Source organism: Epinephelus fuscoguttatus, linkage group LG21 (assembly GCF_011397635.1).
Source record: "Epinephelus fuscoguttatus linkage group LG21, E.fuscoguttatus.final_Chr_v1".
Classification (NCBI taxonomy): domain Eukaryota; kingdom Metazoa; phylum Chordata; class Actinopteri; order Perciformes; family Serranidae; genus Epinephelus; species Epinephelus fuscoguttatus.
In genome coordinates, this window is record NC_064772.1 from 13,833,216 (window position 1) to 13,856,860 (window position 23,645).

A 23,645-nucleotide genomic window follows, 5' to 3' on the forward strand; every position below is an offset into this window, starting at 1 on the left:
TCACTCATATGTTCTAAGGGTCCTAGTTTAGCCTCATGTTGAGTTTTGTGCATTTGTCTGTTGGTATAAAACAATATTGTACAAGATTAATAAGGATTATTTTTGCAGTTGCAGTTTGATAATATGGACATATTAATGTCTAAAGTCAAGAAAACTGTCTTGCCCACAAATACAAGGGTGTAGGTTTTGAAGAGTCCAACATCACTAGGCTACAAACTGTAGGTTGGTGATTTCAACATACTGAGCCAGGAAACAAACAAACAACATCTGACCTATAGGGCAAAAACATTGCTAAGAGCATAAAGGGGTGGATGGATCAATACCAAAATATCAATACTACAGCTACTACATTTTCAATTTGAAGATCGATTCTAGTGTCAATAGGATCAATCTACTATGTCGTACTCCATCTGTATTCAAGAGTAAAACTGTTCCATTGTTGTGAACTCCGCTAGTGCATGTGGTCTTCTCCACTGCTGTCATAATAAGCCCGTTTCCATCAAACACTTTTGGAACCAAATGCAACCCTTCAGACAGACTAGACCCTAGGATTTCCACCGCAAACAGTACTCTTTCATGTGGGCAGGGTTGTTGCCACTCACTGCTCCGTCCAGCACTCAGTGTATTTCCTCAATACCAGTGATACAGATGGAAGTCTGCACCTTGTTTATCGTCCACGTCCTCATAAATCATGACACGCTGTTCTCACCTATACGTGAAAGTACATAAGCCACTTTTAATAATAACAAGTATTGGTATCTGTGTCAATATCAGCAATCCGGGCCCTGTTTTACTTGGTATTGGATCAAACCAGATTTTGTGGTATCATCCACCCCTACATAAAACCCTTTGGAATATCTTCTTAATGTGTCACATGAAGAGGATATTGAGCTGCGGAGCATATAGAAAACAGAGTTTAGCAAACTTTCAATTACAGGAAACAACTCCAATTTCACAAGGTTTTCTTGAAAGGTGACTCATGGTTCATCTGATAGGCAGCAGTTCCTCATACTTCACAAGCCTGGCATAACAAAACGGACTAATTCTCACTGTTTATGGGGGTTTGTAACTGGTTTGAGCACAGAGGGCATCCAGACATTGATGGTGTCGTCTCCTGTTGTGTCCTGTCCCCACCAACACAGCTGACCTATTTGGTCCACTGGTTATAAAACTTTTCCTAGTACCAAAGAGGGTTTTTTTTAATATTACACAATTTGTTATTGATTGTGACTGGGGCAGTCAGACAGACGGTTGAGCAGTCAATAGCTCTTATTTTTATTGATATTTTAAGGGCACATTCTACATTGGGATAACTAAGGGCACACAGGGGACTGAGGATGTACTGGGAACAAACCCAGCTCTATTTTGAGCTCTGTGTGGTCGAGCCAAATTTCACTGTACATAAGGGACACACATTCTTCCACAGAGCCTCAAGACCAGCTGACAACACAAGGTAACACCAACCCTCAAGCAGAGGAGCTCTCTTGATTACAATCGGTCTCATCTTCCTGTGGAAAGTTCATAAGAGAGGTGAGAAGTCAAGTGTTGCTCACACTGCACAAAGGGTGAAATGCTTCAGCTGATTAAAAACTCGAGTACACTGAGGTATTAGCAGCTCGCTGTGTGTTCTGTCCCACACATGATGATGACAGGCCCACACATCTGATTGCTGTTCACTTACACTGCTGGAGTTAACATTCAACCCTGTCTCAGTCTGCACTTAAAAGATTATTCATTAGCTAAAATAATTACACTTAGCTTTAGGATTAGGAAGTAACTCCGCTCCAATGTAGAAAAATACACCTTGCCCAGTGCTGAGGGTGCAGCACTTTGGACCACAGACAGATTTATTCTTGGCAAATATTTTCACAAGTACTTTCAAACTCCAACAGCTGGAGCTGCTGTACTGAAATAGTTACACATAATGCCAGTGGTGGAAAGTAAGAAGTACAGTCACTAAAGTGCCATAGAATTTTGAGGTACTTTTCCATCTATTACTTCATATTGGATGACGTGTTGGATGACGTGGGACACTTTTTGGTAGCCAAGAAAACCCCTATAATTGTGAAGGCAAGCCTAAGTGTTACTTTTAGAACATGTTATGCTTCTTTGCTAAAAAAAAAAATGCGACAGTCATGTTTATTTTTTCTGTGAATGATAGAATTAATTTATCAGTTCAGACATTAAATAACTTAACTATTATTAAAAACGATCATCCAGCTTTTCTTCCATGCCTTTTCTGTTCTTCTGCTGCCTGTTTCCTTGGTGCCACATTGTCTGCAACGGACACGGGTGTAGCACCAAATTCTGGGCCCTGTGCAGAAGCACCTCTGTGGGCACTCCACCCATCCTCTCTTGATCCAGGTCTTCCTCCCATGCACTTTTTGATTATTTTTTCCGGTCACTTTCCTTTCCTTTCCTTTCCTTTTAAAAAGTGCAAACAAACTTTTCATTCCAGGCTTTGCAAGGAACCATCTCCCACTCAAGCCCTTGGTAATCAGTCCTGCTTTTCACCCGACTACTACACCCTGGCAATGGACATGTGTGTGTTCATGTAGCAACAATGTTTTATTCTGGACTATTGTGGAAGACATGGTCTCACTGAATCATATTTAAAGGCTCTCTAAGTCTTCCTAAGCTTGAAAAGTTTTTGTCACATACAGCAAACATCTCCTCACAATCCGCTAGCTACATGTCTTCTGAATATGCTGTGAAAAAGTCTGGTCTTTGTAGGCAGCCCAGGCTCTATGTAATATAGCAATGTAGCCCAAGCTGTATGTAATATGACAGGATGACACACAATAGCATAAGTCATGATTTTATGGCACCTGGTAGCCCAAAAACTTAATGGTTTCACTTCAGAAAAATGTCCCATTTTAGCTAAGAGAGATAAGTTAAATGGTTGATAAAATGCAACATCCTACAACCATTTTTGTTGTTATAGCCTACCTTTATGTTTTAGCTGTAGTGTTCTTATTACCAAAAAGAGGAAATAAACATGCCACATGGTTTTCCTCAGGGACCAGTGATTTTTTGACACTTTGCTCTGCCTGTCCCAATTATCTCAGATTAATCAAAATTGTAAAGCACATTTGTGGTAACAATGGTAACACTGTGGTGACATGTTTGGTGATTGACTGCTAATAAAGAATTGAAGAGGCAAAACCTTATTTATTCCATTGTACCTGACTTCACTTTTTCCTACTTCAAGATATTACATGTATCAGTGAGTTTGAGATGTGCTGGTATGGACTGTGTTGCCTTTTTTCACAGAGCTGTTTCCCCCTCATTTCAGTTTTTAAGCTAAGCTAAGCTAACTTTCTCCTAGCTATAGCTTCATGTTTAAATAACAGACATGACAATGGTGTTGACATTCAGATCTTATTCTCCACAAGAAAGCGAAAAAACATTTTTCCACAACGTCAAACACTTCCTTGAAGAAAGGATCTGCGCTTCTTTCACTACCGTTTTTTGCACACTCAGCCACACTTGTTGCTGTGGCTGTTTGCAAAGGTGCACAGGAAGTTTGGTTAAAAATCTAATTTCCTTTTCAGAAATGACTTGAGTGACTTTGCATGATCATCATCACAACATGCCCATCCAGGAAGTTTGACCTTGTGTCTATCTTTGGAGACGTTCAATGGTGCATTTCTCTACCTTTGAGATAAGATAATGTCCATGTCCAATGCCATGCGGGGCGATTCTAGGATCAGTGGTTTAGGGGTGCTGAGCACCCAGAGAGCTGCCCGGCCAGGCAAAATAAATTTCACTGTTTTGTACATTTTAACGCAATTTCATTCCCGCATTTGTGAAAGAAAAGCACAACACTTTTTGGGAAAGTCTGTGACTAAACCATCAAATCTGATAAAGGTTATTTAAATGCTGAGTCACAGCAAAAGAGGAATGGATTGTAATCATAAAAGAAACACATCGTATTCCTAATTTCTGGGGGAAGACAACTCATTTTGATACAGCAGCTCCTCAACATACACATAAACAGTATGTATGTTTCTGGAGTAAACCAGCCCCTTATAGTGAGTACCAAAAATACTAATAAGAATATTAATAAATAAAGTCATCTCTCTGCTCCTCTCTCTCTCTCTTTGTACTGTCAACCAAAAGGCAAATAACCAAACAATGCGTTTTATATCTAATAAGAGATATAAACTGATACATTGATCCAACTTACAACATCATTCTAGATAGACAGACCACACACTCTTATCTGAACCTGGCTCTTTTTTTTTTTTTTTTTGAAAAAACAATCTTGTATCCCACACACACACACACACACACACACACACAATAGGAATTATAATGTTAATGGGCATCCAGTCAGTTAGCTAGTCAGTAGCACCTTGGCTTTAATATTAACACATGCACACCTGAGCCCAAGGCCAAAACACACCGGCGGCGTCACTGACGCGAGTCAAGAACACTGATGAGACACACAAAAAGCGTCGCGCTGCAGGGCGTCAACCGGATTTCTCTTGCACGGGAGCTGGGAAGTACAAAATAGCGCTTTTTCAAGGGCAGCGACGCTGGGAAAATAGGACAATAGTGTAAAGTGCCGCGGCGCCGGTGTGGGTTTGTAAATAGAAAATAATGGGGGCGGCTGTTTTGACGCGCGTCGTACGCCGCCGGTTACTTCCCAGCCTAGCGGGCTGGAGTGTGCAACAGAAACCTGGTTGACGCCCCGCAGCGCTGACTACCTGTAACGTTTCCTAGCTAGAAAAAACGTCAGCTAACTCCTACCTAACAACATAAACAGTGACCTACGATTAAATGCAACAAAAAGAGGCCTGGTAATGATAATAACGTGTTGTATTGAGTGGTAGAAGTTAAGAAATGTGCCACATATCCTGGTTTCAGCCAGGTACTGCAAATCCCCCACTCTAGAAGGCAGCGCTTTGCTCTGTGCAGTGCAGATAGCAGAAGCAGGATTAATGTCTTAGCGAGGTAACTTCAGGGTTAACCCTGGGTTTTCGGTCTCACGAAGCCGGTTCAGTTCTTATCGGGGTAGATCACCATGGTAACTTACTCTGAACGGCTATCCTGCTCCGGAGCAGGGCAAGTTCAGGGTTGAATCTGATCCTATAAAACGCACCACCCACTGGCCAATCAGCTGTTCGGAAAAAAATGACTCCGCTGACAGAAATGTAGCTCAGTCATGACGGGAAGTTTAATTCATTAGATTGATTTTGATTTGAAAGTTTATTTTGAACATTAAAAAAGAAAAGAAAGCAACAACAACAGACAATGAAAACATTGTTCAAAAAGGAGTGGAAAGAAGTCGAACTTTCATCCCACCCCTTCATAAGAAAGAAACTGATAATTTGCGGACACTTAATAGCACCATTAATTAGTGCCAACATTTTGTTTTGTTGGAGGAAATGATCCCTGTTAAAGATAATGGGCCTAATTGACAGCTTTGCTGCTGGAAATGTGGAAAGTAGCCTATCATGTCTACACTTCATGGTGTTTGAGGGATTTTCCTTTTTGTTTTTTAAAGAGGGAGACTAGGTAGCCTATATTTTTGCACAGCTGTTAATTTCTAACACAGCTCAATATCAGGATGATTTTATTCAGACTATCAATTTGGTGTTGATATGATTTAATTGTGGCGTCAGCTTTAAGCTTTATTGTAGCATATATAACGTTATGACAAAGAAGACCAATTTATCAGACGCAATGATGTTAGACGATAATACACACAATTCATCTGCACAGCATTGATTTCATGGGATTCAAGGGTGTGATCAGTGTCAGATGTACAGGTAGCCTACAGGTACCGTAGCTACTTGAACCAGTGATGAGTCATTTAACCTACACATCATTTTATTTGCTACCTTGTTTTGTCTTGATTTTCCCCTCTCTCCTCCTCTATTTCTTCTTTCCTCACCCGTTTTTTTTTTCTTGTCTATCATGTGATTTCATTGATGTTTTGACAGGGGAATTTCTTTGATAAGCTTTTACTGGCTTCTAACCTCTCCAGCACTTTTCTTTTTTTAATCTTGTAAATTTTATACTGTCTGTTTTTAACATTATGTAAAAATAAACTAATCTAAACTAAAGCCAAATATTATTCATCCCATTGCCACGCATGTTTCCTCCTCCTGCAGCTGCCACGGTGTTGGCCTTTTCTGTAAAGTTGCTTTTCTCCTCCTCATATTTTAGTAGAATTAATCTCTGATCCTCACGAGAAATACTTTTTTCCCCTCACATACGGCGCTCTGTGAGGACACTCAGTGACGCTCAGTGACGCTGCGCTTCTCTCATGATTGTGATTGGTCCGCTGCGTGCACGTTCACGGCTCTTAATAAAGCAACTCTGGGTTGAGTTACCGAGTTGATATCCAGCGTCGTGATACCGATTATCCTGATTGCCATTGTTGGGTTAGTCAACCCAGGATAGGTCTGGGTAACCCAGGAAAGGTTGATCTTGCTTCGTGATACAGGCCCCTGGTCGGGGAAAGGTGGGAGGGATGGGGTGGATCAAACCATTTTTGAGGCAAGGGGGGATGCTGTATTTTTGTTGTTAAAATATTACGTTTCAACCAAGTACTGCATGGTTTTGACACTTTTCTGGCTTGTTAAAAAAGGACATACAGTAAAATAAATAAATAAAAATCTCTCAAATATTAGGGGTGCTGGGATTCAATTTAGGGGTGTCCCGATATTTTCCTTACTTTAAAAAATGTTTAGCTGAAAACTGGTGCAAATAAAGTGACAATATTTAGATATGATACATAAAGCAGTCATGTTACACATAAACTAATCTATCTGCACCTTTATATTTACACATGTACTTGCTATTTTTTTGCATATACATTTTACTACACTAAATTCCTGTTTACATTCTGTCTTTCAGTGCAACTACTGATTTATATCACCTTTTCCTATTTATATTAATTTTATCCCTTATTCTAACTTGCACTAATTTCTATCATTGTATCTTAGATTCTCTTTTGTTTCTACTTGTGTGATTTTATTATTATTTTATTATTTTACATATATACAGTATTTAAATTCCATTGTAGGAGGAAGTCTGTAGCAACAACTGCTCTTATCATTGTTGCACATGTGACAATAAATTACTTTGAACTCTGAACATTAGTTTTTGACCAGCCTGTCATCTGAGATTGTGTCATTCTGTTGGGTGTCGTGTGTTGACTGCTGAAAATAGAGTCTCTAGGGCTTGCATGCCAAAGAAGACTTAAAGCCTGATGGACTTACATAACATATAGAACTCACAGAGGTGATTAACAATAGACAATAAAACATTAAACAGTAGCTGATATGGAGGATTTGCTGAATTGCATAGAAAGAAGCAAAACACTTGACACTTGATAGTCATAAAATATATTTATTTAACTAGTAAAACATCCACTTCCAAAATAGAATGACAACAGCACATACGTATAGGACGGCCCTAACAATGATTGGCATAAGGCTTTTTTTTTCATGGTAATTACAATCTTTCTGGTAATGTTTCACTACTGCATACAGGGTTAACTGCGGAGGTGCTCAGGACCTCTCATGGCCTTTTGTTAATGCTGCCCCTATTCAGGGCCTGACACCAGGCTGACACTATAATCTGATCTGTTGGCAGGTTCGATTCTTCCTTGGCTTCCTTGGCAGGGTAATTTATTCCTTGGCTTTGTGCATTAGCCGCTATGGCTTTGCCAAAACGGCGACTGTGCGTTTTAAGCTTTAGCACTCGATACACTGGAGTTCAAAACAACACATGAAGGTATTCTGAGAAGGAGGATCAGTCCTCTCCATTGCTATGTTATCATCAGGGCATCAAAAATGCAGATGAGTTTTTGGTTACAAAACATAATTTAGGAATCACTTAAGACTTATTTTGCATAAGCTGTCAGGCTAAAAACAGACATAATCCAAAATACTAATAAAAACACAACACAGGATGACAAACACATGAAAGATTGGAAGATTAGGTTGTAAAATAAGAGAAACAAGCCATTGTCGTGGTGTTGAGAATCCAGCATTAGCAGCAGCCTGTCCTCATGTCCTCTGTTGCTGTAATTCAAATCAATAAGCAGGTCAGCGCCTATAGGCATCACGTCTGCATGAGACTGTGCGTGCCATGTTGTGTGTGTGTGCGCGCCAGAGGGGGATTTTCTGAGTCAATCGTTTGTGATGGAGGCGGCTGCAGCGTTTCATTAAGCTGCTGTGATGCAGAGGCTGGCAGTCAGTCAGAGATTACAGGCAGACTGGCAGCGGCCCTGTGTGTTTGTGTGCGCCTCTTTTTATCTGCACCTTACCCTCCTCACAGATGGTGATGTAGGCCTAGTTTCACCCCCCCCCACCCCACCGACCCCACCCACCCCCCCCCCCTCTCCACCTACTGCGACAAGCTTGTGCTTTCTGCCGACTCAAGAGCTCCATAACTCATCTTCAGTTTTCATTATTGTTGTGTTTGTTGACACAAAGAAGACCTGCGCACACCGGTGTAATGTCTCTAAAAACATTGGCACTGAATGCTAAGTCCCAGTAAACGTGTCGCAGCCATTGTGAGGTGTCTTAAAGAATAAATTATGACAGACTGCCCAGCATTTAAAAACAATGCGCCACAGGAATTTCATTTCTTTTAAAAACTGGACGGAGAGCGATATGTTTGCATTGTGGCTCACTGCAAGAGAGGTAACTGACTAAAGGGAGGGGGAAGGGAGAGGGCAACAGGGCAGAAAGGGCATAAAAGAGGGGGAGGGGGCATCACTGGAAGGAAGCACGGACAGAGCGACCCTTGAGAGGCTGGGGAGGGCGGTAGTTGTCCACCATGCAGCACTCGGGCTCACCCTCAGCGGAGAAGAGCAGGCTGCGGAATTTGGCCATCTGTGAAAAGGGAGAAGACTGTCATGTTAGCCATTCCTGCTGACCTCCTGTAACTGTCACTCAGCAAACACATCACTTGTGTCATAGCTGAGTCACTGACTTCAATTCAGAGCCTTGTGCTGTGGATTTCATCTTAACAATTGTATCGTTGATACTTAAAGGAATAGTTTGACATTTTGGGAAATAGATTTATTCAGTCGCCATGATGACAAGTTCGATACCACTTTCAAGCAAGCCCCTGAAAACAGTGCCAGGCTTTGAAGCCAATTTTACATAATGATCAAACATGGAATTGCAGCTTCCGTCCGAAGACTTTTTCACATAGACTTACATTGTGAAAGAAATATCTGTAAATAAGTGGAGAAATTTTTTTGAGCATCACAACCCAGATGAAATGAGTTGTTTCACCATCAGAATTAGATTCATTCTGTCTGATAACTTCTAAATCTAGAATAGTCACATGATTAAATTATTTTATCTCCATTCAAGTTAGCAGAGCACTAAACTGGAAGTTAGCCGCTCAGCAGTAAGTCGTGCATTTGCTCCAAGGGCCCCATGATGCGAAGATATGGCAATTTCCACACTGCGGAAACTGAGCAATTTTTCTTCACTGAGCAACTTTAATAAGAATGAATGGGGCTTCGCATCCACTCATGTATGTATGCCGAATGCAAAGCTAAAGCTAGCAGCCCGGTTTGCTTAGCATAAAGACTGCATTGTCTGTATGCTAACGATAAAGCTACAGTTAGTAGCTGGTTAGTTAGTGGAAGAAACAGCTAGCGTAACTCTGTCCACAGGTAGCAAAATCCTCCTACCAGCACATGTAAAGATCACCAATTAAAATGTTGTATCTCATTACTTTGATGTGTACAAAAACTTAAGTGTAAAAACTACAAATTGAGGTTATTTACCACTTATAGTCTTTATGCTAAGATTAAGCTTGCCGCCTCGTTCCTGTAGCGTCATGAAGGAGATACCAAGCTAATGTTACAGAGTTGCAAAATGTAGCTGTTGGTGAGCAAAACACAGGCATACTGTGGTAATACGGTGCACAAATAGATCTGGGAGATGGGTAGTTAAATATAGGGGCCTCCTGTTTCCTTCTCAACATCACCATGAAAGAAAATAAAGGTGGCTAATGGCTGTGAAAAGGAAGAACTGGAAACTGGGATCAGACGAAGGCTTTTGCGGTACACGGTAAGTATTGTCAGCTAACATATGAACCATAATTAACTGACATAAAGTTATCGTTTTTTTTTTTTTAAAGTGAAAATTTTAGATGTCTTTATTTATAATGGCAGTCAGTATAAGTGCTAAAAACTGGTTGCAGACATGTTTAGCTGGCTAACGTTACATAACTGTCCAGTGTAAATTTATGTAATGGCTCACTTTAATCACATTTAGCATTAGCACACACAGCTTAGCCAGCTAAGTCTCTCAATTTCACTAATGTTACAAACATGTAAAAGTCGTGCATTCAAAATGTTACTGAATCTATGATGCATCACATTTTATAAGCTGAACGTGTTTTGTACAAAAATTGTATTTTTAGCAAAAGAAATGCATTGCCTAATCTTTATTTTAAGCTAACTGCTGCTGGTGTTAGCTTCCAAATAGACACAAACACAAGAGTGGTATCAATCTTCTTGACTAACACTTGTCAAAAAAGTTTCCCAAAATCTAGCAGGGCAAGAAAAGCAAGTCAGCTGCTACAGCATGGTGTCAGGTGGCCTATTTAAAGGATTTATCATTAACTCAGGCTAATGAATTAGTCCACGGTAATGTCACTGCTGCAGCCGCTTGAGTATCATGTTCACACTGGGTAAGAATGCACTACTGGGACAAAATGATTCAGTTAATTGTGTATTACCTGATTAGCAACCATTAACTTAAGACATGTATGACTTCATATGAATGACTTCCTCGTCATTTATCTGCTTGACCGGCCTCATATGGCACCAAGTCTAAAGGTTGTGTCAACACGTCTCACATGTTTACCCTTGAGACACCTACTTGCCGCCATGAAATAAACATTTGAGCTGGCAGTGTTCATTTCAAATGGCCTATAAAGACTCCAACCACAAGGACAAATCTGCCTCAGGAGGCTGTTAGTTTAGATTACTGGGTGGTTAGAAGTCAAATATCCACTTCAGCAGTTTAGGGTTAGGGGTAATTTTAGGAGTAGGCTAAATACTTAGCAAATGCAGGTATGATGTCGACAGTGTTTATTCAGTTATGGTTGAAACCACCCACAGACTCAAACTAAGTTTCTTCATCAACAGTATGTGATGCATGTGTGGGGTGGACATTTCCTGTTGACTCTCCACACACTGAAACAGAAATTCTGTGGTAATGCAATAGCATGTGTGAACTCTCATTTGTCTCCGTTCTCTTGGTATTTTCTTTTTTCTTGTGAAAGTGAAACAGGCTGCTGTATTGCCTCTCCTCCCATTACAGAGGTTTCTTCTTCTCCTCTCAGCTTATCTGAACAATTAAGCCCTTGATTTAGATCGTAGAGTAAGAGAGGATTTGCAGACAGGGCTATTCTAGACCACGGGCACACAGCCAATGCTTCTACTACCCACTGAATGGGATCTGTGAGCACGCCATACCTGCTCACAGCTGACGGTGATTGGCTCTTTGCAGACAATCCAGGTGACGCTCTCCAGCAGAGGAGGTGTGGTCAGGGAGCCATCATATGTCCAGTAGTCTAGGCTACCAGGGAGCAAGGTAGAGGGGTCAAAGCCACAGAAAGAAGTCTGCTTGCCCTGAACACAGTAAAGAAAATGAAGAACAGGTTGGTGAAACACCTCATCAAAAATCATCAAATGAATGAGAATACAGTTTTTATGGAAACATACCTTGGTCTTGATGGAATCAAAGGCGTCAAGAATCTTCTGCAGACTTGCATTTGCAGCACCAATCTGAAAAATAATAATACAGTGTTAAAGGGATTAATTATATGATCATCAGCAAACAGCAGTACCCATTGCTTTAAAGGTGTGCAGTGTGTTGTGCTGGTTACAGTAATACTAAACAACATGCTTTAACTACTGACCTTCAGGAATACTCCAACAACAGCGAGCCCATCAGGCTTGCTAGCAGCGTCACCAAAACTTGGGTATTTGGTGTTCCAGTGCACCAGATGGAGCTGGGAATAAATGAAACAGATAAATAAGAAATAAAGCCCCTCGAAAGTAGTCTTGTGATCCATTTTCAGAACCATGGAAATTCTGCCATTTCTTATCTGTATCAGTAGATATTGAACTGAAAAGCAGACGGGATGGATGGATTTTTTAAGTTTCTTTTGACTTCAACAAAGCTTTTTGATCAAGGTAGGGGTGGGGATAAAACATTATTCTGTAAGACAATAACTTGACTCAACATTTTGGATTTATTTTTAGTTAAAAAAAAAATGTCAAAAATGTAGTTATTAAAGAAGAACAACCAAAAACATATTCTCATACAGCAGTTTGTATTATATGTCACAAATTAGCACCCCTACCAGTTAGGTTAAGTTTAGTAAAAACAATCATCACAGTTAAGCAAGTTAGGTTTAAGAAAAAGAAACACGGTTGGGCGTCTTCAGGTTACATACCTAACGTAAGGTTACATGCTTAACATAACGTGACGACGTAATGATGTTCTGTAACTCTAATTGTTACTCTATTAGGCATTGTTTTTTGCTTTTGCCCCTTGAAAACACTTCTTATCGTGTATATTTGTATATTTTGACAGATATTTGATACACATTTGTTTCTAAAACTGAGCCCAGTGAGTGACCCTGACCTGGTTGTTACTGGTTGTTGAACGTTAAACTGTGGTTACTGTACTTAGTGTTACTGTAATTTGAAGCATTCTCTGGCACAAGGATTTCCTTTGGGATAAATAAAGTTCTATAGAATTGAATTGAATTGCAAATAACTCAAGGTTCATTTGAGTTTCACACTGGAACCGAACAACTGTCTCCTTGGGGAAAGTCTTGTGTTTGTTTGAGCCACCCACAACCTCAACTTGGCTCCTCAAGCAGAGTTTCCCTCTTTATACTACTTCCTTCTTTACTCTCGTCAGTGCATTGGTCACGTGATTGCAGCCGCCACAACTACATGGGTTACATACCAATTATTTGCTGATCATTACATGGGTTATATATGAATTCTGGTGCATTATTTTTCTTGGATAAACATACCAACAGTGCATGAGAACAGCCTGCAACTATATTAATTTGCTCACAGATTGAAGTTTCACCTATACAAACATTCCCTGGGGTTAAATACCTTAATTGGTTGAGTTCAAGCAAAAAACAACAGATAACAAGCACAAAAAAGTTGGTGAACTGGCAAAGCTTAAAGGCAAAGAAAATTAGGCTAGTTCTCTACTTGGGCCTAACTTTTATCTGAGCCAGAGAATGATATTTAAGTTCACTACCTACAATACAAATAAAATTAAAAACTCAAATCTGCTTTATCCTCCTCGTTACTGTGTGTCAACCTCAATCTGTCAGAAACAATAGCTGTATGAGTATTACTTTCATAATAATGGCTCAGAGCATCCATACCTCAGCAGGATACTTGGTCCCCCCCACAGTATGTTCGGAGCCCTTGTCATCAGAAGCTCCCCAGTGGAAATGAAACTGCTTGAGCCTGTAGACTCCAGAGATCGGTCCGTCTGTCAGAGCTGCAGAACAAACACACATTTTCCCATCAGTTTCCCACACTGACCGTGGGTAGCGCTGTGGTCAGCCATGATGAGACCTTGTTATAAAATGATGTGGTGATTCATAGGCAAGTTTTAAACATCCACGTAGAAGGAAAAATTTTTTCCGAGGGGCAGACAATATGAAAAACCAAGGTACACATTAACAAGATGTAAGTATACACACCCACACACACACACACACACACACCACGTACACACTTGTGACACTGTGGCAGACATGGAGGCAGACTCAGTTCCTGTTGTGTCGTCAAATTGAGGATTCAGTCGCAAATCATGTCCAGGTATTGTTAACATCAAGCCTCCTTCCAATGTTACATCATGAATCTATTCGCAGCCTACAGAGTGGCTGAAACTGTAGCAGATAATCCTGTACATTGTTCTATTTCTGGTGCTGCATTAGGAAATGCTGTGACACACAAACACACACACACACACAGCCCTCTCCAAACAGGACCAAACAGGATATTTGATTCCCAGTAGTCGGCCTCAATAGATAAAAAGGTGCAGACGCAGTTTAAGGGTGTGTGGAACAAAGGATGACTGAAAAATAAAAATAAAGAGGCCATCCATCTTTTCCACTGCGCGTGCACACACACACACACACACACACACACACACACACATGATGTATAACATGGTGTATGACACTGACATGCAGACTTAGCCTTGTCCTTTATGTAAAAGGGCAGGGTGGAAAATAAGTGAAATACCAAGGAAGAATGAAGAGGCTCATACTCATCTAGCTCATATTCTCAGCAAAAGTGCTTTTGTTTTTCATCTTGATGGGCGTCCAGTAGATTGTGTTGTTACGTAACCATATTCTTCTTTATCCTTTATCACATCAGCTAAAGGACAACCTATCCAAATCCTTAATCCATAAAAACCCTACATTTTTCTCATCTCTTTTTGGAATAAAATCTTACAGGAATGGAAATGCAATTAAAATAAAGAGGAAAAAATAATGCAATCTCCATTTTTATATTCTAAAAGGGAATAAAATCCAGCCTCTGTTATATGGTAACTCAGTCCCACGCATATTTGGCGCATTAACAGTGAACCAAGCCAGGGTTTGTTTGCAGAGTAACCCTTGTTTTCTGCGCTTTGACCCCACAGCCTGCAGAAAGGACTTGGCGTGGGAAAGGTTTACCCGGGCGTTGCATTACCAATTCAATTAGTATCTGCATGCTTTGTGCTCGGCTCTTCAATGGAGCAGCCGAAATTCATTCATTAATAAATGCATGTAAAAACACCAAAATGATAAAAAAAAAAAAAAAAAAATCTGTGTTCATTGAAGGCGCAGTTGGAAACTGGGGCGCATTATTCATCCATACAAATATTAACATATTATTAATATGCTGGACAGTCTGACTGTGAGAGCTGCACACACAGCAGCCGAGCACTGAACCTGAATGCCGCATCCTATAAATCATCATCAGGACCTTGACTGTCTTTGTTTGCATACCAATAATCACACAGCTCCTCTTTTATAGCTACAAACATTGCAGTAATAATTGGAAACACAGGAGAATGTTGTTTCTCCAGGTTAAAACGAAATATAGCACTGCACATTTCTTAATCAGATTCTGATATCAAGCTGAAGGCTCAAATGAGCGGCTGTATTCATGCAATATTAATGTCACACTAACTTGAGCTGTCGGTGTCGTCTACGAAGGACACTTGGAAGGAATGTCCGTTGTTGAGGATATCAAGGCAGGTGGAGGGGTCGTACTTCAGCTTGAGCGGCTTCAGCCCCGCGTCGTAAGATGCTGCACCAGGGACGATGTCAATGGGAGACTGGCGGAGTCCATTGGCAATAGGGAAGTTATCACACCATTTGTCGGGTCCTAAAATGACATATTGATACAACTGTGATTAGAATATTAGTCTTGAAATGTGCGTTTTTAATTAGACAAACTGCGCGTTTGGGGATGGTGATATGCTTAGACGCGCGTAAAAAGCCCCAAAATGCGCAGAATTAAAAGAAAAAAATCTCTGCAGTGACCCGTGCATTCCCTGTCCTCCCATTCATTCACTGCATACTGGTATGACTGGTTTAAACATCCCCCAGTGATGTCAACTCTACATTATTATAGCGTGTACGTGCAACGAGCGCCTCACCGTTGTTTGCTGCGTATCCCCAAGCGTGAGACATTGTTACAATTTGGATCTATGAGTATCTAGAGCTGTAAATTCCCTAAAGCGAGTCGTCCCCCAGCGCACAAGCAGCCAGTGTCCTCCACCTGACAGCTGCACCGCTTATATAGGGTCCCCTGTGAGCGGCGTGTGTGTCGGGCTGGTGTTGGCCACATGACGTCCGCGCAATGACCGGGAGGAGTTTCGATGCGCCGCAACGTTGCAACACTGTGGATCAATGAGGATCTGTCTCTGCAGACCCCCCCCCCCCCCCACACACACACACTGCAGTGTGATGAGAATCACACTGGGCGCATTTTCACCTCTTTTCACCTCTCATAGCGGGTTTAACTTACATGCCATGTGAGGAAGTAACGGAATTACGCGGCAGCGTGCAGCCTATGTGTCACCTTCAAACTGCAAGTGGGCTACAGCTGTGACTTTAAAGAAACAATCGCTGTAAGATATAATAACACCACGGACTGAGAAGTTAAAGGAAAATGGTTTGTCCTATAATAAGTTATTATTAAAGATTAGCATATTTATTACCTGTTGGTTCACCGAGGGGATGAATGAGAGATAAGTGTAAAACAGTTAACAAAAATGGACTTTAATGTCAATGGCTGTGACAATAAAGCAATCAAACATTAATTGCAACAAAGGTTGTTTGGCTTCAACACTGCAGCCTGTGGTGTGTGTGATCCTAAAAAGGAACTAGAGCTTGCAACTGCACAGACTCTGTGTCTTGTGGGTTTTTTTCCCACTTCACTTGGAACTCCGAAATAATGAAAACAATCAAATTATTAGCCTATTTCCTGTAAGCAAATCATATACATAAAAAAACATTATTAGCGTCTTAAGGACTTTCGGTTGGCTCAGCAGTCCTAGAGTTATCTGGCCAGCTCTTGCACACTGAGGCAGATAAAAACAGAAGGCGCACTGTACTGTATTTGTCCATCAGTGACGGTGCTGCTGCTGCAGGTATACACAAGTAGGACAACTCTGTGTTTACTGATAAAGAATTGACCCAGATGGCTGACACAGCACAATCACACACTAGTAACCTATATAACATATCATTATTTGCAAGAAAAGTATTTGCAAAAGTACTACTACTACTAGAACTACTACTAATAATAATAGAGAAATAATTAATTGTCTTGGTGAAGGGTCATTTCATCCTTCCAGTGCCTCTCTCCAAAATCTCCATTATAATTTGACTGCATCCTAGTGGCCAGTGCAGTGAATCAATGACAGCTCAAGTTTTTCAGTTATTCAGGCTGTGATGAACACGGTTGTGGTGGTATTATGGTGCCACCTGCTGTTGGTCAGTGAGACTACAAGGTGAGTCTTTTGATAGGCAAACAAATACAACTGAAAGAAAAAATAATATTAATTCGAGTAGATATTGCATAAAGGGTATTGTAGAACATAGTGCTTAAAAGGTCATATTTTTTGTGATTTCTCAACAGATAACTTATGAAATGTTAAATCATAGGCATACCATTAATTTCAGTGGTAGGGTGACAGGGTAACTTGGTGCAAAATGTAGTGCAACAAGTGGATGGTATTATTAGATAAAAAATAATTATTTGCAGATTTGCTGTGCTTTTATTTTGAAGGATTCATGTCCGAAACGGAAGTGTTTTCATTTTATCTACTTTTATTCGCTGATAATAAATAAATCAGGGTGTTACGACAATGAACTGGACATGAAAAATATCAGTCATATTTTTTATTAAAACAGAAGACAAAAAAAAATAGACATACGTATGGTCAAAGTCAGCACAGCATCCCTGAACATTAAAACAGGAAGTAGTTTTCTCAGTGTCCTTAAAATAGGCTAATGGTGTGGACTTTAAGCAGGCAAGTAGCTGTGTCATTTCCTGGCATCTCCACACACGCACACATACACACAGGTGAGTCAGTGTTTGACCAGTCTAGTCCATAGGTCTGGTTATGTAATTGAATCCAGTCTGAACCCGGATTGGCTGCAGCCCTGGATCCGTGCCCTCATACAAGGTCTCCTGACTGCCCTCTCCACCCACACAGATCCCCTGCTTCTCAATGGTGTAGTTCAGCACAGCAAATGGAGCCACGGGTGACTTGGCTATCAGTATCTGTCTCTGGTGTGCGTCCACATACTGGACAATCAGACGTGTGTTAACACTGTGACTCCACGTGTTCCCCAGAGCTGCTGTTACAAACCCAGAATCGCCCTCAGATCCCCCCACGTGAGTTGTGATCTGGTTGGTGAGCACCACAGGGATGTTAAACTGGTGGGCCAGGTATTTGAGGGTGGAGGCCTCGTGGCCCAGCAGGTTGCTGCGGTGAATCAGGTTGCCGGGCAACGTTGTGTCAAACTCCTTTCTCACCACAGAGGCCACAGAATCCAGGATGATGAGACCCGCTCCAGTTGAGATTATGTCCTCTTCTAGTCTCTCCAGTCTGTTGAGGACATCTTGACAGGTGAGCTCCCTGAACAGATGCACCCGCCCGGCCATCTGCAGGACTTTCTCCTTACTGCTGAAGAAGTTTGGGAACCGGCTCTGCGCAATCTCCACCAGCCTCTCGGCAGAGAAAGCAGACTCTGTGTCTATGTAGATCACATCACTGTCCATGCCTCCCTCACTCTTTGGCAGAGTGGCCAAAACACTCAGCATCAGACACATCTGAGTCTTCCCACAGCCAGAGGGCCCTGTCACCTCTGTGATGGTCCCATAGGGCAGGCCTCCTCTCAGGAGTTTATCCAGAGCAGGTAATGATGTGGAGAAACACGAGTGTTGCTTCCACAGCTCCAGAGCCGTGATGACAGGCGGTGCGACGGCTTTGCTGACGGACTGCATCAGCACCAAAGCTTTCTGATAGCTCATCCCTGCGGCATGCATCACCTCAACAGGAGTCAGAGATAACAGGTCTTTACAGCTTTCTATGTGATGTCGTTTGAGTTGCTCACATATTTCGTCTGAAACGCCGGCTCGCTTCAGAATTCTAGTCGCCATGTTGGGTCCTTTTCACATCTTTCTTTTCAACTGTTAAGACGGCAAAACGTTAAAACAATTCAACTTTCTTCTTCTTCTTCTTCTGCTTCTTCTGCTTCTTCGTGTTCTTCTTCTTCTACTACTGCTACATTGCGTAGACCCGCCCCACTGTGCTGTGATTGGCTACTCCTACCGCGTTGTAATTGGCTAGTACTTGTTACGTTGACGTGATGACGCAGCAGAAAAGGCACGTTTGATAGTCGCTAGCACATGAGGATAACAACACCACCAGCAGCTTCTTAAATAAGGTATGTTTTTAAGTATTTTATCATTAAGTTTGAGCTCTGTACGCGCTGTTTTCGAGCCCTTTTGTCAGATATAATGCCATTTAGTAAAATTTATCAACTTTATCATCAGAAAATGACGAAAATAGCTCGCGCACAGCGTCATGTAGCGTGTAGGAAGGCAGCAAGCTGGCGACAACATCTGGACACTTGTGAGTTATTTGAGTTGACTTGATGTTTAACCAGGCGGATATGAATACAGTTTAAGAGTCATTAAATGTTCTTCAAGAGGCAGGCTACGTGCTTGGTATTTATTTACATTCAGCTATAAGTAAAACTCATAATTTGCCCTAAGCACATTACACATTTCATTTACTCATTTCAGATAGACTTAATGTGAAGACAAATAAAAGGCAGTGTTACACAGTACATGATAATATCTGTCAAATCCACTGTCAGGTTGTCTAATTCACTTCACAGTTGACCAGTGTTAGTCTTGTACTTAAATAAAATCTTAATGCTACAGTGTAGTAAAAAACAGTATCAACTATCGTTTATTTATGGAAAATAACTGAGTATTAAGCTCTTATGAGCAATGCCCTAAATTCACATTCATACAGGCTTGAATGACACATAATATATGACATCAGCTACAAAAAAAAGGATGAAAAAAATCAGTAAAAAGAAATAACTGGCTGTGATCTGTCGAGAATAATTAACAGCAATAAAAACTGTAAAATGACAAATTAAAACAAACAAATAAACAAACCTGCCATGAATTGAGAATATATAACAACAACAAAATGTAGTAAAATAAAAACAATTAATAATGATCATGTCTGTAATTTTCCCAAAGCAGGAACACTGTACAGCAACATATCATCTAACGTACACATGCACAAATATTCCAAAGGACACATATCTCTCTGATTTCAACACCTCTTGTAACTTATTCCATTTACTTGGTGGGGGGAAAAAAAACCCAAAAACTAAAAGCTATTTTACCAAGTTCAGTGCTGATCTCAGGAGTTACCCCGTTACAACTAAAAATCCTGCAATCAAACTCTTACTTAGTTAGAAATAAAACAGTATGAGCATCATAATTAACATTAAATACCACACTGTACTCTCACTGCAGCATTTTATGTATTGTATTATTTTAACTATTGATGCATTAATGTGTACACCACTTTAGAGTTGCAGCTGGTAGAGTTTGGGTAATTTTAATAGCTTGATATCAAACTTGGTAGCTTGATCCATATTAATAAATCTTCAGTTGATTATTTTTTTGGCATTGAAAATCAGAATCCTTGAAGATTATTTTTTTGGCATTGAAAATCAGAATCCTTGAAGAACTAATGCTGTCAAATAAATGTAGTGGAGTAAGAAGTACAATATTTGCTTCCAAAGTGTAGTAGAGTGGAAATACAAAGTAGCATTAAATAGAAATATTCAAGCAAAGTACAAGTACCTCAAAATTGTCCTTAGTTACATTCCAGCACTGCACTTCACTGTAGGATTTTGTTAAGTTAATAATACAGTGTATCCAAATTTTGTTTACTTTTTTCATGTAGTAGGCCAATTTCCTTTATTTAAAGGTTTAAAGCACATTACATTGTATCGTACATGTATTGGTCTAAAAGTTTCTGTAAAGCTTATTATCTTTACCACTACTGTTGCTGCTAGTGCATTATATTAATTTGAAAGATGCATTTCTCAAAAGCAACTTGTATTTTTCTTTTTTCCCCTCCACCAACCCAAGTGACTGTCAGTCAGACTGTTGGGGTGAGAGTTTGTTTTGTTTACGGTGCAACTCTTGGTAAATGTCTAGACACTGTCGTGCATGAAACTGCAAGGAGGTCAGCTGCAAATTGGAAAAATGCCCAAATTGGTGTGTTTGACGTCTATTTATGCCGCATTCAGAGTCACTTAATGAGCCTTATTAATACACCATCTGAACCCCTTGACCCTGTTCAAGTTATATGACTCACTGTCTCAAGGAGTGAGCTTTTGGCAGAAACAGAGGTGTTGCTAATCAGGTGGCTGCTGAGTGTAGGAGGCATGTGGAGAGGCTGGAACAATCTCAGCATTAGTCTTTTTAGAGCAAGTAGTGAGCCTGCGTGATCAATGTGGAAACCATCACTTTAGAGCACTGGCTAAAGAAAAAATACATGATAAAACAGAGGCTATGTTATAGAAAGGAAATCTCTCCTGTGAGCCTATCATGCTGACTGTTGTTCTCTCCTCAGGTAACATGGGGAAGAATAAACAAAAGGGGAAGAAGCAGAAGAACGTCTTTCAAGTGGCAAACAAGCACATGAAGCACAAGAACAAAGCAAAACCTGTCACAACGACGCTCAAACACGTGAGATCTCTTTCTTCCTTCTTTCCTACTTGCATATATTTTGTATTCTCCCTTGTATGTTGTATTAAATGCAGCTGCTCTAGCATACGGTAATTTGTGGCTTCACAGATCAATGCAGTGAAAAATGAGAAGGTGGAAAACCTCAATCAAATCTTCACAGAAGTCCAGAGGGACGTTAAGAGCATTTCCAAGTCTGTTGCTCCTGCACCAAAGAAACAAACACAGGTAGGAAGTTGTAACGTTTGAACATGTAAAACTTGTATTCATCATCCAGCATTTTAATCCTCTTGATATAACTAATCCTTTTTTGTCTTTTTAGGTTGTCAGAGAGCCACCAAAGGAATCTGTAAATGTTGACAGTGCTGCTCAGCTCTTTTCCCAGCTATAATAAACCATGAAAGTGGGACTGTCATAAAGTCTGAGGACAAACGCAGTGACTGACTGTTGTATGTCTCTCCATGTTGGACATGTGATATAACAAAGTTGGTTTACTTCTGATGTATTTTGACACTCTGTGCCAAAATGAGGATTGTAGATACATTGGGGTTTATGCATGAAAGTAAAACCAGTGTGTAGGATTTAGGGGAATATATTGGCAAAAAATGTGATATTATATAAGAAGTACATTTTCTGTAGTGTATAATCACCTGAAAAAAAAAAACTGTTGTGTTTTCGTGACCTTAGAATGAGGTGTTATGTCTACATAGGGAGCAGGTCCTCGTCTACAGAGTCTGCCATATTGTATCGGCATGTTTCTACAGTAGACCAGAATGGACAAACCAAATACTGGCTCTAGATAGTGCCATTTCCGTTTTCTTGTCGATCACCACAGTAAGCAACCCCTCCATGATGAGAGCATTGGAAAAACACAGATTTTTTTTTTTTTTTTTTTTTTAAGTGAAACTGCTTTATTCAGTATTTTTACCGGTTTAAATCACCTGGTTAGTTTTAGAGAGGAGGAAACCGCTGCAGAGAATTCACTTCCTGGTAAAAATCTCCTGAACAATGACCAAAATAAGTTTGAGCAGAGTGCAATCTGCAATCTTCACTGCTAGATACCACTAAATCCCCCTAAATCTTACACAGTGTTCCTTTAAGCCCTCTGTATATTCAGTGCAAAAAAATGTAATCAGTTGACAGATTTGTGCTCTGTCAATTGTGTCATTGTTTCAGATGCAAAGGATGTTTTTTTATCTTTATTGATGAAGAGTCTTTTGTATAGAAATGTATTCTTTTTCTTCGAGCTGCAACTAATTATTAATCTGCTTAATACTTTCTTGATTAATTTATAACTTCTTGTTTTTAAGATAGCAGAAAAAAATAAATAACTGCCCTTACAATAAACAATAAACAGTCCGAAACAAAAATGTATTCCGTTAACTTCATGTATATTGAAGAACGTTAGCAAATCTTCACATTTGAGCAAAATGAAGCACTTTTGCTTTGAAAAATGACTGAAATGATTAATCATTAAAAGAAAAAATCCTCTATTGATTTGCAGTCAATCGATGTAGTCATTTTAACTTTGTCTTTATTAAACAGTGCTGATACAGTTTCCTCATTACTCATCATCTTAAATCTGAACATTAAAGTTTCTTGTCATTTCTAGACAAAACATTTACAAAAAAACTTTATATAACCATGTGCACTTTACCATATGCTTTGAGTTTTGTTTTGCAAAGCAGTTCAAGGTTTTCACACCCTTTTTTCATGCTTTTCATACCTTGGATTTGGTGTAAATGAAGTCACAAAGGAGATGATTGTGACTTGTGCTGGTTGTACTGATGAAAGTGTTTGCTTCAAAGAATTTTGTCCTCATGGAAATCATTAAGATTTCAAGTAGAAGTTTGCAAAAACAGAATTTAAATGAGGAATTCACACATGTAGTTTCATTAAATAGTATGTTTAAAGCTGCTTTTGTCATGGAGGTGCTGTTTGAACTCGTTTTGAGGCCGTGGTTTTTCTGCACTGGACTGAATCATTCTGTCAGGCATTTCTGATATTCCGTCCACCCCCGTATGTACAAGCTATCTATTTCAGGGCTTCACACTGTCATTTCTATTAGGACTGCACCTGAAGATGAAGTATAGATTTTTCGGCTCCACCTGCGAGCAGTGGGCTGTTATCAGTATGCTGCTGCTGCATCCTGTTGTAGCAACTTGACATTAGAGGTCACGGGTGTACCAGTGCCCGGCTGATTGCTTGTCTTCATGCCGACCTCTGACTGAGTTAGTTGGTCAATACATCTGGAGAAAGGTGAAAGCTTGGGTGAGGCTGGTAAACAGACCAATGTATGTTGGGATAA

General features: G+C 40.3%; 3 protein-coding genes across 4 annotated transcripts; 1 reads left to right on the forward strand and 2 right to left on the reverse strand.

Annotated features, from left to right (window-relative positions):
* Positions 1–8,351: 8,351 nt before the first annotated feature.
* LOC125881758 (carbonic anhydrase 1) lies at positions 8,352–15,862 on the reverse strand. The gene is made up of 7 exons (XM_049565069.1): positions 15,696–15,862; positions 15,224–15,421; positions 13,417–13,535; positions 11,917–12,009; positions 11,720–11,782; positions 11,471–11,626; positions 8,352–8,858 (listed from the first exon to the last, which is right to left on the reverse strand). Exons 1-7 carry the CDS (start codon positions 15,727–15,729, stop codon positions 8,739–8,741), a joined length of 783 nt encoding a protein of 260 aa, XP_049421026.1. The 5' UTR covers positions 15,730–15,862; the 3' UTR covers positions 8,352–8,738.
* A 1,555-nt stretch (positions 15,863–17,417) lies between these two features.
* rad51b (RAD51 paralog B) lies at positions 17,418–18,838 on the reverse strand. Its single transcript, XM_049565061.1, has one exon. It carries the CDS (start codon positions 18,710–18,712, stop codon positions 17,651–17,653), a length of 1,062 nt encoding a protein of 353 aa, XP_049421018.1. The 5' UTR covers positions 18,713–18,838; the 3' UTR covers positions 17,418–17,650.
* Positions 18,496–22,834, forward strand: rbis (ribosomal biogenesis factor). Of its 2 annotated transcripts, none has more exons than XM_049565071.1 (4): positions 18,496–18,625; positions 21,225–21,340; positions 21,449–21,565; positions 21,660–22,834. In XM_049565071.1, the coding sequence occupies exons 2-4, from the start codon at positions 21,230–21,232 to the stop codon at positions 21,726–21,728; spliced, it is 297 nt and encodes a 98-aa protein (XP_049421028.1). In that variant the 5' UTR covers positions 18,496–18,625; positions 21,225–21,229; the 3' UTR covers positions 21,729–22,834. The 2 variants fall into 2 exon arrangements, with proteins under 2 accessions (XP_049421028.1, XP_049421027.1); XM_049565070.1 differs by lacking the exon at positions 18,496–18,625 and adding an exon at positions 18,862–18,999.
* The last annotated feature ends 811 nt before the right edge of the window (positions 22,835–23,645 follow it).

What these genes read in the sequence shown, in the direction of transcription:
- LOC125881758 (XM_049565069.1), bottom strand. Translation starts at nt 15,729, where the DNA reads ATGTCTCACGCTTGGGGATACGCAGCAAACAACG. An exon ending in TTGTTGGAGTATTCCTGAAG is followed by an intron (nt 11,783 to 11,916) that starts GTCAGTAGTTAA and finishes ATTATTTTTCAG; the next exon opens with ATTGGTGCTGCAAATGCAAG. An exon ending in TTGATTCCATCAAGACCAAG is followed by an intron (nt 11,627 to 11,719) that starts GTATGTTTCCAT and finishes TACTGTGTTCAG; the next exon opens with GGCAAGCAGACTTCTTTCTG.
- rad51b (XM_049565061.1), bottom strand. Translation starts at nt 18,712, where the DNA reads ATGGCGACTAGAATTCTGAAGCGAGCCGGCGTTTCAGACGAAATATGT.
- rbis (XM_049565071.1), top strand. Translation starts at nt 21,230, where the DNA reads ATGGGGAAGAATAAACAAAAGGGGAAGAAGCAGAAGAACGTCTTTCAA. An exon ending in TCACAACGACGCTCAAACAC is followed by an intron (nt 21,341 to 21,448) that starts GTGAGATCTCTT and finishes GTGGCTTCACAG; the next exon opens with ATCAATGCAGTGAAAAATGA. An exon ending in CACCAAAGAAACAAACACAG is followed by an intron (nt 21,566 to 21,659) that starts GTAGGAAGTTGT and finishes TTGTCTTTTTAG; the next exon opens with GTTGTCAGAGAGCCACCAAA.